The sequence below is a fragment of the Paramormyrops kingsleyae genome, chromosome 1 (assembly GCF_048594095.1).
Source record: "Paramormyrops kingsleyae isolate MSU_618 chromosome 1, PKINGS_0.4, whole genome shotgun sequence".
Lineage (NCBI taxonomy): Eukaryota > Metazoa > Chordata > Actinopteri > Osteoglossiformes > Mormyridae > Paramormyrops > Paramormyrops kingsleyae.
The window spans coordinates 8,631,855-8,646,891 of record NC_132797.1 but is presented as its reverse complement, the minus strand read 5'-3'; the positions used below and the strand labels follow the sequence as shown (position 1 = coordinate 8,646,891).

The 15,037-nt window shown below is 47.7% G+C and overlaps 1 protein-coding gene across 1 annotated transcript in view; it reads left to right on the top strand.

Moving 5' to 3' along the window:
- The window catches only part of met (MET proto-oncogene, receptor tyrosine kinase), a 32,321-nt gene continuing 17,284 nt past the window's right edge, over nucleotides 1–15,037 (top strand). The window contains exons 1-5 of the mRNA XM_023809086.2: nucleotides 1–311; nucleotides 1,355–2,546; nucleotides 10,877–11,068; nucleotides 13,407–13,541; nucleotides 14,242–14,415. Of these exons, the coding sequence (XP_023664854.2) occupies nucleotides 202–311; nucleotides 1,355–2,546; nucleotides 10,877–11,068; nucleotides 13,407–13,541; nucleotides 14,242–14,415 (1,803 nt within the window). The 5' untranslated portion in view covers nucleotides 1–201. The remainder of the gene's footprint in view (nucleotides 312–1,354; nucleotides 2,547–10,876; nucleotides 11,069–13,406; nucleotides 13,542–14,241; nucleotides 14,416–15,037) is intronic.

Sequence of the window (15,037 nt, the reverse complement as noted above, 5' to 3'; positions counted from 1 at the left end):
CGCAGTCTCTTTGGGGGCTGGTTTTGTGCCGATGGGGACACCCCCAGCTGAGGGTGACACCCCCAGCCTCACCTGCATCTGACAGAGTGCCGAGCGCCAGCAAGACGGGAGCGAAAGGCGGAGATAGTGTAACCAGAAGGGGAAGCTTTAAGTTAAGGATCTGAGCTGCAGATAGTGCCACCAGAAAGGGAAACTCTATGAATGATCTGCGCAGCATCCCGGAGCCAGATCGCTCGCTGTGCACCTACTGCGTTTCGGCATGATCTGAGCCCAAACCCAGAAACTGCGCGGACTGCAAACAACATGCGGAGGTACAGGCGTTTTAAAACTCTAATGTGCATTTTTTGCTAAACCTTAAACTGCAAAAAGCGTTAACGACGCGGCTCTAGGTTTAACATTTCACGCAGTTTTTCGACTATGTAATTCTGGCTAAATACCGACTAGTTATTAGGTTCAGAAATGAGGTATGGCACGTGGAGTTTCTGTAAAAACTTAACGTTAGGTCGTGTTTCTTTATTAATGCTCCTGTAGATTCAGCTCCGGGGCTTCATAAGGAGACTTAACGTTCATGCATTTTAACTCCACTGAAATGTTGGATATTTATACTACAAACTACGAAGCATGGACATCTCTGCCTTACTTTGAAATTAAGAATTTTGCGTAATCATATCACTTTGGATATTTCTGGTTGGTTTATGGTTTATGCTGGTCATATTTTATGTACACATTTACGTCTAATCAAAGAAAATATAAACACTATTAATCTGTAACGGAATAATGGGTTAAACTGAAAAGGGGTACTTTAAAGATATTCATATTTTAAGTACTGCGTTGGCATTTATCTTTCCAGTCTGTTTATGGCGTTTCAAAAGCGCGTTTACGAAACTCACTTTGGCAAATCTGAGCATGTTTAGTATCTGATAAATCCTTAACTCTGCCAGCCGAAGCCAGACCCTATCACTGGATGAGAAAACACCCAGATAGAAGACCATCTAAGCACTTTTAAACGCAGATAACCAGCTTTACTAACAGCCTGAGTGTTCCGATCCCGTCATTCCCGATTTAGTCCACTGCTCCGCGAGCGTGGACGATTCACTATTGCAAATCTGTAATAATTTAAATAATAAGTGGTTCAAAGTCAGGACACAACATAATTAATTTTGTCATGTTTACAAGCACCTTCAATGACTAATTTTGTGACTTGGTCATTTATTAATTTGTCAGGTTTTTCTGCAATTTTGCACAATCTGGAACGGATCCATTTTTACTGCAGCAAAAACCTGTGCTGATTCCGGTGATTAATGGTCTTCCTGAGTCACTGACTCTTTGTTCGTTGTTGCCTCCCTTTCCTCAGGGCCGACATGAGGACCAGCACGCTGCTGTCCGCTTGCATCTCCATCTGCTTGCATTTGGGGGCGCTGCCGCTCGGGGCCAGCGGGCAGTGTGAAGAGACCTCAGAAGGGTCCAGGCTCAATCTTTCCATGAAGTACGCTCTGCCCAGCTTTTCGGCAGACGCCCCCATTCAGAGTCTCGTGACGTACGACAGCCGTGTCTACGTGGGAGCAACAAACAGCATCTACCTGCTGGATGAAGACTTACGGAAAGTCTCTGAGTACAAGACGGGACCCGTGATGGAGGGAAGGTCCTGCTCCCCCTGTCAGGACTGCAGCCAGGAGACCAACACCTCTGCTAGCGGCTTGAAGGACAACATCAACATAGCCCTGCTCATGGAGACTTTTTACGATGAAGAGCTCTTCAGCTGTGGCTCCGCCCATGGTGGAGTCTGCTTCCGGTACGTCCTGGATGGCGGGCGGCACCCCCCGCAGGTAGAGTGCATGTACACCCCCAAGGCCAACAGCGGCCAGCGCGGGTGTCCCGACTGCATCGCCAGCCCCGCTGGGACCCGCATCCTCAGCATCGAGAGCGGGGGCGTCGTCAGGTTCTTCGTGGGGAACACAGTGGCGCCCCCTATTTCGCATCATGCCATCTCCATCCGGCGCATGAAGGAGACCCAAGACGGCTTCCACTTCTTCTCTAACCAGTCATACATGGACCTCGTGCCCCAGCTTCCTGACAGCTTCCTGATCCGGTACGTGCATGCCTTTCGGAGCGGCCCGCACGCCTACTTCCTGACCGTGCAGCCGGAGGACCGCAGCTCCCGCGCATTCCACACGCGCATCGTGCGCATGTGCGCCTCCGAGCCCGAGCTGCGGCGCTACGCCGAGCTGCCCTTCGAGTGCATCCTGACGGAGAAGCGGCGGCGCCGGGCCACCCGCGTCGAGGTGTTCAACGTCCTGCAGGCCGCCCATGTGGCCCAGCCCGGGCGGGCGCTCCGCGAGGAGATGGGCCTGGACGAGGGCGAGGACGTGCTCTTCGCTGCCTTCGCACGCAGCCAGCCGGACTCTCCGGAAACTTCCGCCAGCTCAGCCGTCTGCATCATCCCCATCCGAGACGTCAACATCTTCTTCAGGGACTTCATGCAGAAGTGCCACACGAGGCAGCCGTTCCACTTCAAAGGCTCAGAAGAGAAGCGTTGCTTCAACTCGGTAAGGAAGACGTTCTCAGGCTCTCTGGTGCTGTGACTTCATTGATCAATCTGCTGTTTCAGGTTTGCGTTTCTCAGTGTTCAGCGGATCTAAACATTATTGCTGGCCTAGTGACCCACAGAAAGTATGGACTTTGTATCACATCTCTCATACTTCCTCTCATGGAGGTATTCTAAAGGTCCATCACAGGATCGAAACACTGTCACTATGCAGAGAGTGGCCTTGATTTAGGAAACCGCCGTCACAGATACCTCACTGCAGACCTGCATCACTCAGCTTCCTGCCTCTCTAAATCACCTGGATAGATGGATCTTTAGTCCGTTGCTCACGTGTGCCGTCCATCAGTACCGATTGGCCAAATACTAAATCAGCGGGTCGATACTGACAGGGATTTAGCTGCTGACAATCTATCTGCCGATATCTGAATTAGTTTAATTTTCGTTTTTTGTTTTAATTTCACCAGCTGTCCTTCAGTTGTGAATTGGTTTTAACACGTATTCGTTTAAGATAAGATCATTGATCCCAGGTGGGAAATTCTCTTGCATACAGAAGTCAGGTACCTAAAGTGCACCGAATACAAAGACATAGCAGACATCACAGTGCAAAGACAGTAATATACGTGGCGCAAACTAATTTATAAAGAACACAGTACACACATAGGATATCTGAAAAACAAATAGGAACTCTATTCCTTTTGCTTTTTTAATAATTTAAATGTATGAGTAACTGTCAGCAAGCTTACAAATCGCTTTTGAATCATGACAGTCAACGGCTGAAGAACAGGATGTGGAATAATTTTAGGAAGATGATCGCTATCTGAAGGAATGTGGACCTGATTTAGGAATCAGCCCATCCATTACCCAGTTAAACACGTCGCCCACTTTGGTGAAGACAAGACAAGACTGTATAATTAAAGAATCAACATCGTACGGCATCTCATAGGCTGTTACTGACCTTAAAAGGCTCTGGCAAGTATTTGTGTACGATGGAGGATTTGCTAAATGAATCATTTCCCAGTGGGCATGATGGTAAACTTTTCATTTCTTAATATGAGAATCATGATATCTGTCATTGGTGATTCGTCCCAGGATTCATTTCAGGTTCATCTTTTAATTAGTTAATCTATTATCTTCCAAAATAGGCCGTAACCAGTAAACTGTTGTAGATAAATATAGATGTGAGATATTTTCAGCTGCTGGTCGCCTTCAGTCTACAAGGGCTGTCTCTCACTTTGCCTGCCTCTGTACCTTCACAGGGGACCCTGAAGTATTTATACGTCTTTATAAACCTCAAGTGCAGAGGTTATAAAAATGAACGTCATCTGTTCCTGGAGAATGTTCATTTGTTATAACGGTCATAGTGGACTAATGTGTGTGTGTTGATTAGAAGATAGCCGACGCTGCTTTTAGGGCCCGAGGCCGGCGTCTTGTGTAAGCAGTGCTGATGGAGCTGAAGGTGAGCGATGTTCCAGCTGAAAGGGGCGAATGCTCAGAACCCAGAGCTATATTTGCTTTTGCGATTTCCTTCTGAGATCTGGTCCCATCCTAATCTTCAACGTTATTAGCGAGACGTAGCTTAACATGGCAGTTAATTAGCTTGATTAAAGTTATTGACGGTAGATTAGATTTGTTTTCTTTTCTCTCTTTTTTTAAGCATATTTGTATTGTACGATTACAGGTGATCTTGCACTATTAGGAAAAGAAATATGTTTGTTTGCTTTCTTATATGCTGGTAATTTAAGCAAAGTTCCAGAAATGGGATGAGGGCAGGATTTCCCAGGCAGGTTAATGACTGCAGGCCAACAAGCATCATTAATTCACTATTGATCTGCAGGCCTGCAGCTGCCCAGTGGCATCACTTAACGAATCAGGCATAAATAACTCTCAGCTTGTAGCTTAATTGCAGGAACATTCAAACAAACAAGTGTTCGATATGTTGAGCACCAGAAACCCAACGGCGGGGAGACCACACATTATTATAAGTGACTATGACATTTAAAGGGGGAATTACTGAAATTGCTCCTTTTATAGATCAAAGATCAAAATGTCTTAGAACATCTGCAAATTATAACGGTAATGTTTCCCTTGAGGACAGGGGGTCTGCTTGTTACATGATGTCCGGTACGCCCTATAGGACTGTCGGGGGGTCGGATCTTTAGGAAACACCATCTTGTTGGAGAGAATGGTGATCTAAATCTGGGGGCAGTTCTCCGTTCTCCTCCAGCTGAGCAGGGAGGCACCACACCTGTGCCACCCCCACCCCCGGTCTGGGGCCCGCGTCTCCCTTTGATCCTCTGCCGGTGACTCACCACGTGGGGATGTTTAGTGTGGCACTCTGCCCTTCAGCCAGAGGGCGACGCAGAGCCTCCCCCAGCTGCCCCCCCTCCTCACGATGAGTCACAGGCATCACCGGTGCCCCCTTCATTGATGGAAGCTGTACAGGTGTGGCCCAGCTGACCTTTATTATCCACCGAGAGGCACCTGAGCTGCTTCCAAGCTGCGCCCTTGCAGTGTCTGTTCACTAATGCGGGGCCAGTGCCAGTGAATTCAGCCCAGTGGCATTTTGAAACACATTCACGTTAGAGAGCTGCTCTGTGCAGGAAGGCAGGCCCCACTGCTGTTTGCTCAGCCGTAATGGGCCAGTTAGCGCAGATGTTTATCACGAACAGCTGAAGCAGCTCTGCGGTGGAGGACAGAGCAGAATATCTTGTGTTTGTTATAGTTAATCATTGATGAAGGTGCACAGACTCGCGACGTTTGGTGAATGTGTGTGCGAGCTCCTGTCTGGCCAGCACTCGGAGGCGCGTAACCCCTGCAGGTAAACCCATCAGTGGTAAGCCACACCGGCCAGATAATGTCTCTTTTATAGCAAGTGAAGCCCCATAAATAGCCTGAAGTGGACCTGTTGTTTACTCTCTGCGGATTGTGGCAGCTTGGAGATGCTGGACGCGAGGAGATATGTTTGCAAAGTGACGACTGTGTGTATCTGTCACTATGTGCGTACATTTGTGATTCACAGGCATTTTCATTTGCTTCCCTAACATTTTATCTATTCCAATTTCCCCTTTGTGGTTTTTCGGCCTCGAAATCACATAAAAGCCTTCAGTTTTCTGCTCTGTTAACTCGCATTCAGCCTCCTGTAGCCAATTTCCTCAGCAGAGCCGCTGGAAACTCCCCCGTTCGGCTGAATGGCCTTGCAGGTCGGGGATATAGGCCCTCGCAGTGAGAGCTGCTCAAACTCAGTCAGCCATAGCGGCAGCAGCAACACGTCAGGACCCTTCAGGCAGACAGGAATAAAATGCAGTTTTTTTCTGCTAAATGGATTTTACAGTGTGAAAACACTGAAAGGAAGAAAGTCTTTCTCGTGTGGCACTTTTGCGAGTTAAGGTTACAGCGTGAGTAAATCATGTTTGTATTGATTTTGTCTTGTTTATTTGTCTGTGGTCTCAGGTCCAAAGGCACTCGCAAGGTTTATCTGGCTGTGTGCTTAAGTATTCAGCATGTTTGTCTTCCAGTCTCGCCCAAACACCCCTCAAAGCTCAGAATTATGCCGTAATAGGATATGGCTTCACACCCGGATACCCTGCTGCCTGCTGCCGTGCCTCGTATCCTGTCCGTGGGAGGACCTACGGAGAACTGAGGACCCTCGCATTCGTGCTGCGTGTTTATCAATCAATCAATCAGCATTTATTTATATAGCACTTTACAGCAACCTAAGTTGAACCAAAGTGCTTCACAGCACTAAAATGACAATAAAATAGCATTTTTTTTAGTCAGTGTCCAGTTTGTTTCACATAAAGCTTGCAGTTTGCTTGGTGCCAGTTAGCAGCAGGAGCAATTAAGTATGCTGATGTCATCACAGGTCGTCATCTTACAAGCCACGATCCCGCGCCTGACCCAAATATGGCCCGGTGCTCCTCTCCAGTCCTCTGGATGAGCTCTGGTCCATACTTACCTCACAATCCCCTTCCTGCTGTCTAAATCACAAAGCCTCCACCCGGTCTCCACCTGGAGAACTTTGTGGCCGTGATCACCCCTGGATGACTTTCTCCTCCTAAGAGCTGAGGTCCAACAGCACTGTTTACTTTGGACAGCTTGGTGGTGTCCATGCTGGAGACTTTAGAATCAGTTTTATTAGGCCCAGTGTGTGTGTGTGTGTGTGTGTGTGTGTGTGTGTATGGGTTTGCATAGATCACGTTTGAGGACCAAATTGTCCCCAAAGTGCGGTAAAACCTGAAATTTCCCTACTGAAATTTCCCCATTTGGATAAGCTCAGGTTAATAAAAATCTGCAAATGCAATCAAAAAAGTAAAAATGCCAAAACTCTTGTATTTGGGTTGGTTACTTATGGTTCAGGTTAGGGATGGGTAGAGGTTAAGGGTGTTGTGATTGGGATTAGGGTTTTTCCCATAGAAATGAATGGAATTGTTTCTGGTCCCCATTTAGATAGGAAGACCAATTTGTGTGTGTGTGTGTGTGTTACAAAGCATAAAATATAACCACACTGAACAAAGATATAACAGAATACTGGATACAGCAGACAATAGTATATGAGTTTCATGCTTTGCAGCAGAGCAATAAAAGCAAGACAATGGAGAAATAGCTTAATCTGAATTTTCTACATATTCATGGATAAATGAGATGCTGGGCGAGTTAGTGTGTGTGTGTGTGTGTGTGTGTGTGTGTGTGTATGGGTTTGCATAGATCACGTTTGAGGACCAAATTGTCCCCAAAGTGCGGTAAAACCTGAAATTTCCCTACTGAAATTTCCCCATTTGGATAAGCTCAGGTTAATAAAAATCTGCAAATGTAATCAAAAAAGTAAAAATGCGAAAAGTCTTGTATTTGGGTTGGTTACTTATGGTTAAGGTTAGGGATGGGTAGAGGTTAAGGGTGTTGTGATTGGGATTAGGGTTTTTCCCATAGAAATGAATGGAATTGTTTCTGGTCCCCATTTAGATAGGAAGACCAACTTGTGTGTGTGTGTGTGTGTGTGTGTGTGTTACAAAGCATAAAATATAACCACACTGAACAAAGATATAACAGAATACTGGATACAGCAGACAATAGTATATGAGTTTCATGCTTTGCGGCAGAGCAATAAACGCAAGACAATGGAGAAATAGCTTAATCTGAATTTTCTACATATTCATGGATAAATGAGATGCTGGGCGAGTTAGTGTGTGTGTGTGTGTGTGTGTGTGTGTGTGTGTGTGTGTCCCACAGGTCTGAACCATGTTACTGAGTTTGACTGCCAGTGGGAAGAAACCCTTCCAGTGCCATGAGGTGCTGGTCTTGATGAAGCGCAGTGTTTTGCCAGTGGGTTCGTGCTACTTCGCCGTGTGCTACCTCAGCGCACCAGGTTCTGCTGTGCAGCTGCTGCCCTCTGCAGCGCCCCCTTTGGGACGGTGATCGTAACTCGCTAAGCGCCTGTACTTGACAAGGGCCAGTTAATACCTAGGCAATCCTGTGGTGTAGGGGCCTGGTAAAATAAGGGGCCCTGCCCAGCAAAATCAGGCCCCACCCCAAGTTGGGAAAATGTAATGGTTAGATGCATTAAATCTGCCCAGTCGATCCCCTTATTGGCACTTTTTACTGCTGGCATCTTGACTCCCAGATAAGTGGATTATTGACGTTACATCATTTTTAATTCTCTTAATTTCGGCTCCAAAAATGAACTGAAATGGCCCTCCTGGGGGGCCCCCGGGGTTAATGCACCCCTGATGCTGACCCTCCCCAGTTTCGGTGTAGACCCAGCCTGAAGTGCTTGGCCCATAATTCTTTCAGCTGAGGATGGTGTGACGCCGGTTCAGTGGCTGTCAGCGCCTCGCGCGTTTCTGAGATTCCCCGTCTGCAGTCATCGCGCCCTTTCTGTGGGGGCCGACCTGCGGCCGCGTCGGCTGATGGCAGGTGAGGCCGCTGCTGCGATTTCACCCTTCCCCCCCCCCCCCCAAGATCTAAAATGCTCTCTGCCTCCTCTCTGCCGTGAGGTGAGAATGACTTTGTATGCAATGGTTAAGTGCCATTTTCTTGAAAATTACAATCGGTTATCATTCATTCAACAAGCCTTAATTTATGTTGTCAGGAGCAGCACGGACTGTGGAGGTATTGTTTCTCAGGCGGAAACCCAGGAAGAGCAGAGCAGCCCGATGACAGGTAGTGTGGGGGGGGGGGGGTTCAGGCCGGTCACACGGCAGGGGAACGAGGGCCCCCCGGACTCCCCCCCCCCCACAGCAGGTGCCGCTGAGCTTTCCGTCCTGCTTCCTGTCACACCGGCAAGTTCCTGTCACCATAACACAAAAACCACCGAAGTGAAATATGAATATTGTTTCTCCTGCTCCATTTATTTTTCTCCTTTTCTTTCTCCTGCGTGCCCGTTGGCGCGGCATCCTGTGGGTATGCCCCCTGCAGGCCAGCTGCGGTCCCACACGGCCGTCCACAGTGTGTGACCGCGCGGGACCTGCCCTGAAGTTGCTCCAGGATGTGGTGTTCATAAACTGCAGGCCTCCGCCAGGTTGGAGGGCCCCCGAATTTGCTCTGGGCTGGTGGAAAGACATTTTACTTCTTCATATAAATAGTACACGCAGTCAGTGGAAAGTCTGTGGCATCCAGTGAGATGAGACAAGGCTTACAGACAGAGGGATTTCATCAAATGTAGGATAATTTGACATTTGAGGGACATCTGTAGGGACATTCTTAGGATAATTTGACATTTGAATGTCAGGAAAATGCATATGGAACAGAATTCTTGTCCTGAAGACTCCTATATGCCACTGGGAGGCACTGGGAATGGCACTGAAGGTGATGAGTGGTTTATGATGGCAATTCAACGGTGATGCCATCGACAGCTTGCGGTATATTATCTTCACAGACTGGATGGTGTGACTGGTGCAGAGACAATCCTTCTGTAAGACTCATGAGCCCTATAGCAAACACAGTAAATCCGAGGCACCCACCCTGCCCCCCGACGGGAAACCCATGGTTGCCCTGGCAACATCGGGGACTCAAGGCCAACTGACTTCATGTCAGAAAAGAGTTCAAGTTTAGAAAAAAACCCAAAAATAACAGAAACCCAGGTTCAAACAAAACTTGTGAAAACGTCATTTGATGCTCTTGATTCGAGCCATAACTTCTCTGGAACCATGAGCGCTGGCTCTGATTTCCACTGTTCCTCAGCCGCATTTGCACCTATGCAGCTGCCCTGAAAAGTGCAGTCGTTCTTGCTGCGTCTTTCCCATGCGCTGCTGCTGATGTCATGGGTGTGCATCCATTCGTGAGACTTACCTTTTTCATTAGTTTTTTCTCTAAAAATAACAGTTGATTCTGCACAAACTGTTTGTGTTATCATCACTACTTTTCCTTTAAAAATGGAGTAAACTTCCTCAAGCAGTGGAGGAGAGAATGTTGTCATTTGACAGAATAAGACTAACATTCTTTCCTGGAAATCTCCGTGTTTCCCTGCCTTTAACAGAATGAGGTATCATCTATTGCAAGACCACAGGTCAGTGCCACTCACTCATTATTTGAGGAGGATGGAGTTTGTGCTGATAGGGCTGTATTTGTACTTTAGATCTCTTTGTTTGTGGTTCACTTCCTGTTCTGTGACTCAGTAGCCTTAACTCAAAGAGCACTGATCTGTGAATGCTGTGCGATGCCGTCTCTGACTTCGCCTGTAAGAATCGCCGCATTTTTTTCTTTCGCTGTTCAGGTCACCGTGTTCCATGACCCCTATTTGCTCTTTGCTGAAACAATATACCACTCGCAGAGATCCCTTTTAATCATTAAACGCCTGTGTACTTTCTTTTGGCCGTTTAGTCACGGTTTGGGGGTCGCGATCTCGCTTCATTAATTATTGATGGCTGCATTCCCTTTACAAGTCCCGTCTTTTGACCTGAAACCGCCTGATCACAGACCATTAGATGTGAATGTATCTTTTCGGTCTCAGAGACAAAACGGTTAGACTGAGGTTTGCAAGGAATCATGCAGAAGCTGAGGAGAATCCGTGCCGCTTTCCCGCTCGTCCCTGTGCCCATGATCCCAGCACAGGGGAGCTTCATTGCCGTGATGCGCTGCATCCTCATGCCCAGAGAGGCAAGCAGATGAAATACTACACTGGAGTGCACATATTTCCTTGGGCTGGAGATTCTCCTCAAGGCTGCATGGCCATTAAATGCATTTAACACGGGGTCTTTATCCGCCTCGCGCTGGATGGGACCCCTTGTGTCTGAGCTTAAAGGCCCACAATGGGCCCTTCAATACTGTTGTGCTAAATGGCAGAAAAACAGCGTTTCTTGCCTGCCGGCCGCGCTGATGTTCTGCACTGTGCTGCAGAGCTCCATGGATGAGGCCTCCAGCTGCGAGCAGCACGGCGAGGCCTACCAGCTGGAGGTCACCAGCACCATGACGCGCCTCGACTACTTCAGCGGCCAGTTCAGCAACGTCCTGATCACCTCCATCGCCGTCTTCTCCTTGGGGGAGCAGACAGTGGCCAACCTGGGAACGTCTAAGGGCCGGGTCATCCAGGTGGGAGACACACCTCACCTGACACCACTCTGTCATCATTCTGTAACCTTAAACCCTAAACCTTAATCCCTAATTACTAACCCCTAAACCCTAATCCCTAAACCCTAAACCAGGGGTGCTCAAAGTCCAGACCATGGTCCGAAAGCGAATTGAACCACAAGTTAATCCGGACCCAGCCAATAATAACCTTATGAATCTATATGGTTGATGTAGAACCACATATATAACACATTATAATTCCCCCCCCCCCCCACATGACAAATAGTCAAAACAATCAGCGAGTGTTGAACTGTTCCCATTATTGTTAAATACTAATGTCTATATCAATAGTTATTGTTAATTCGTTAAAGTTAATGAATCGCTGTGTTGTTATTGAATATTGTTTCAGACCACTGAATACCGTCCGATGTGGACCTTTGATCAAAAAACCTCTGCCCTAAACCCAAACCCTACCAGAAATCGCAGAGATGTAGAAATATGAGGCTATATCTTAAACATAACCAGTGTGACTTTTTAATAAAATAAAGGATAATATACACTGTCCGGCCAAAAATTTATCAGCAAATACTTAAGAGCCAATGAATGGATCATTATTACAGCTCAGCAACATTATGCACCAATAACGTAAAGTCAGCTGAGTACCTGAATCTACTGAATGGCCAGGTTACACCTCCATCCATCATCAGTGGAGTTTTTCTTCCCTGTTGGCATGGGCATATTCCAGGACAAGAATGCCAAGATTCATTGGGATCGATCTGTCAAAGAGTGGTTCAGGGGGCATGAGGAATCATTTTCCCTCATGACTTGGTCACCACAGAGTTGTGACCTTAACCTCATTGAAGGTCTTTGGGATGTGCTGAAGGAGGCTTTATGGAGGTTCAACTCACTTGTCAATACAGGATCTCGGTGAGAAATGAATGCAAATCTGGATGAAAATAAAGGGTGAGACATTGCATAAGCCTGTGGAGACAATGCCATGACAAATGTGCGCCATAAGGTAAAGGTAAAGGCGGTCCAATGAAAAATTCAAATGGAGACTTTTTTTTTTTAGCCGGGCAGTGTAGCTGTACAAATATTGGCCCCATAAATTCCAGAATATTCCTGCAGCTTCCCAGCTTGGTGCTTTTGCCGTGCGTGCGTCGCGGCAGGATGTTGGCCCGCAGCCAATGAAACTGCAGTGGAATGAGGAGGCAAAGAGGTGCGGGAGCAGGTGGGCGAATGCGTGGGCTTCCTGTTTGTGCCGCCGCTGCCCAATCACAGCCGCCCACCGCGGGTCCAGGCCGGCAAAGCCGCGCTTTACGTGTCGGTGCGTTTTCAGGGAGCTCTGTCGCTAAATGACCTGCCAAAGATACAAATATGAGGCATTCTGCGAAAATGCAGCCCCGGTCTGGATCCGGGGGGGGCTTTCCGACACGCTCTGTAAACGCGATTAGAGGAGGGTGAAGCACGACAGCTGCGCCGGAGCGGACCCCGAGGCCCCTGATAGGTTAATACCAGCACGGGTGCCCGCTGTAGGCCCGCACGCCATGCTTCAGAGTGGGCGCAGCTGTCGCGCAGGCTCAGGGGAGCGGCGAGCGGGCACAGCTGTCGCGATTCGCCGCGGAGGTCCGGGGGAGAGAGAGAGATCGGGCAGCGTGTGAGAATGTACTGTAGGAGCGCAGGGGCCATTGTGCAGCCTGAGGAAGTGTTTAGCCCTCGAAAACCGCTCCTTGCCGTCGCATGGGGAATCACGCAGCCTCCGCACTCGCAACCAGCGCTTCCTTCCCGCCATTATTCCCCCGAAATGCTCGAATTCACACATCTCCCTCCTTAACTCGTAAACCTGTTCACGGAGATTTGCCCCCCAGTCGGAACGGTATTCTTTCCTGGCTCATGAAATCGGTGTCGTGTGACATTCCAAGTGTCTGGGGTTTCAATTGCCCCAAAACCGTCGAGAATGAGGGGTGACCGGATTCGCCTTTGATTCCTAGCACAGGCTCGTCAGCTGAGTGTGTGACCTTTATGTGCTTCACGTGTTGTTTTTGCAGATTTTTATTATATTTTAGTTGCTGTGACTGTAGCTAGATTGACTAGAGTCCAGTCTGCATTACATGGCTTTAAGTGAGTGACGGAAGAGTTCTTCCCCAGCTGAGATACTCAGAAAGGGGACATACTGATTGGTCTAAATCCTGAGCTCACAGAACCCACGAATCCATCTTTGGGAGGAATACAGTCCTTACTGAGTTGATCCCAAATATAACATTACTGCAGGCACAGCAGATGATGTCGTCTCTGCCGGTTCCTACTAAGCAGCCGTGGATTTGCACGGCCAAGTGAACACGCTGTGGCGTCTTTTCAGGTCGTGGTCTCGCGCTCCAGACAGAGATCTGCCCACGTGAACTTCCAGCTGGACTCCAAACCTGTGTCCCGTGAGGTGGCGCTGCTCTCCACCCGGCAGCCAGGGGGCGCCCTGCTGTTGGTGACAGGGAACAAGGTGAGTGGGTGGCTGTCATCATTGGCGGAGGTCAGACAGCATCAGAGAGAATCTGAGGGATCCATCTCATCACTAATTGTGCATGTGAGGCGAGAATGTTCTCAGTTCTCTGAGTGATCTAGTGAGTAAAAGTCTTGGATCTAGTGTTCACCATTTGCAGTGCACTGCACTGAATAAATACAAACTGAACATAAAACCATAAACTCCATGGAAAAAGTTACAGTTCAGTTGGCCACTGAGCTCAAATGCTCTGACATTCAGAAAATCATAAAGAGTAGAATAGTTTAAAAAAAACAACAGGATATGACTGTCCATTGTTATACTGAGAATGCTGCTCCAACACTGATTCACAGAAGTGGACAAGGTCTTAGTGACCTACAACTTTGACCAAAGATGCTGTCAAACATCTCCCTGCTAACCTATCAGTCTCCATCTCACTAGTGCCTGGATGCTGAACATTTTTTGTTATGAGCATGAAAGCAGAGCTGAGGAGGGACCTCTGTTAGGTCTGACTTTTGAGTCATACTTGAAGGACACTGGACAAAAAAGTCTTAGCAAGTCCAAACAAGTCATGATAAGTCAAGTGAGTGTACGGCTTACCCTGGTCTGAGAAGCACCTGCTCAGGTCAGACCCTCTTGCTGCGTTGATGTGCTCCTTGGATCGTTGCTCGGCTCTGATGAGCTTGTGCTCTGGCTCTAGCTGACCAAGGTTCCTCTGGAGGGCCCAGGCTGTGAGCCCCTCTCCACCTGCACCTCCTGCCTGCTGGCTCCGGACTTCATGGGCTGTGGCTGGTGCCAAGGCCGCTGCTCCAGGTCCGAGCAGTGCTCCCCCTCACGCTGGACCCGGGATTCCTGCCCCCCCACTATATCCGTGGTAAGTTTCGACCAAAGGTGCTAAAAATTCATAATGGACGCTTTCAACACAAGTTTCTGGCCCATCGAAGTCCTTTATTCTAAATAAACAAGGGAGACACAAAAAGTTTGTAGGTTTCAATTTTGATCGAAATGGGACACAATCTTTCATTTATATGAAACATGTTTATACATGTTTATAATTCTTATTAAATCTGGCCAGCAGATAGATCTTTCCTTTTCCACAGAATAGAAGAACTGTGTGGGGCTAATAAGCGCTGGCAACTTTCACAAATGTATATTGGTTATCTACATTCTCCATTGCAGAAATATGGATACGTAAGCAAAGAGGTATTCAGTGATGCACTGAAATATAAAAATGATTCCATCTGCTCATTTTTCGTTCCATTACTTATACACTTCCACAATCCTTCCTAGTTAGCAGTGGTGTTTGTGGTCAATCAGTCTGTAAGATATCACTGTAAGCCTTTCCACAGTAGTTTGTGTTCAAACAAAAAGCACTGAGTCTGGTGTAGGAATTGAAAAACTACAACCAAGTTCTTGCAGTGTGAACATGACAAAAGTTCCTGGTTCCAGGAAAAAGGTTCTGGTTCCTAAAAAAGTCCCTGTGGTGTGAAAGCACC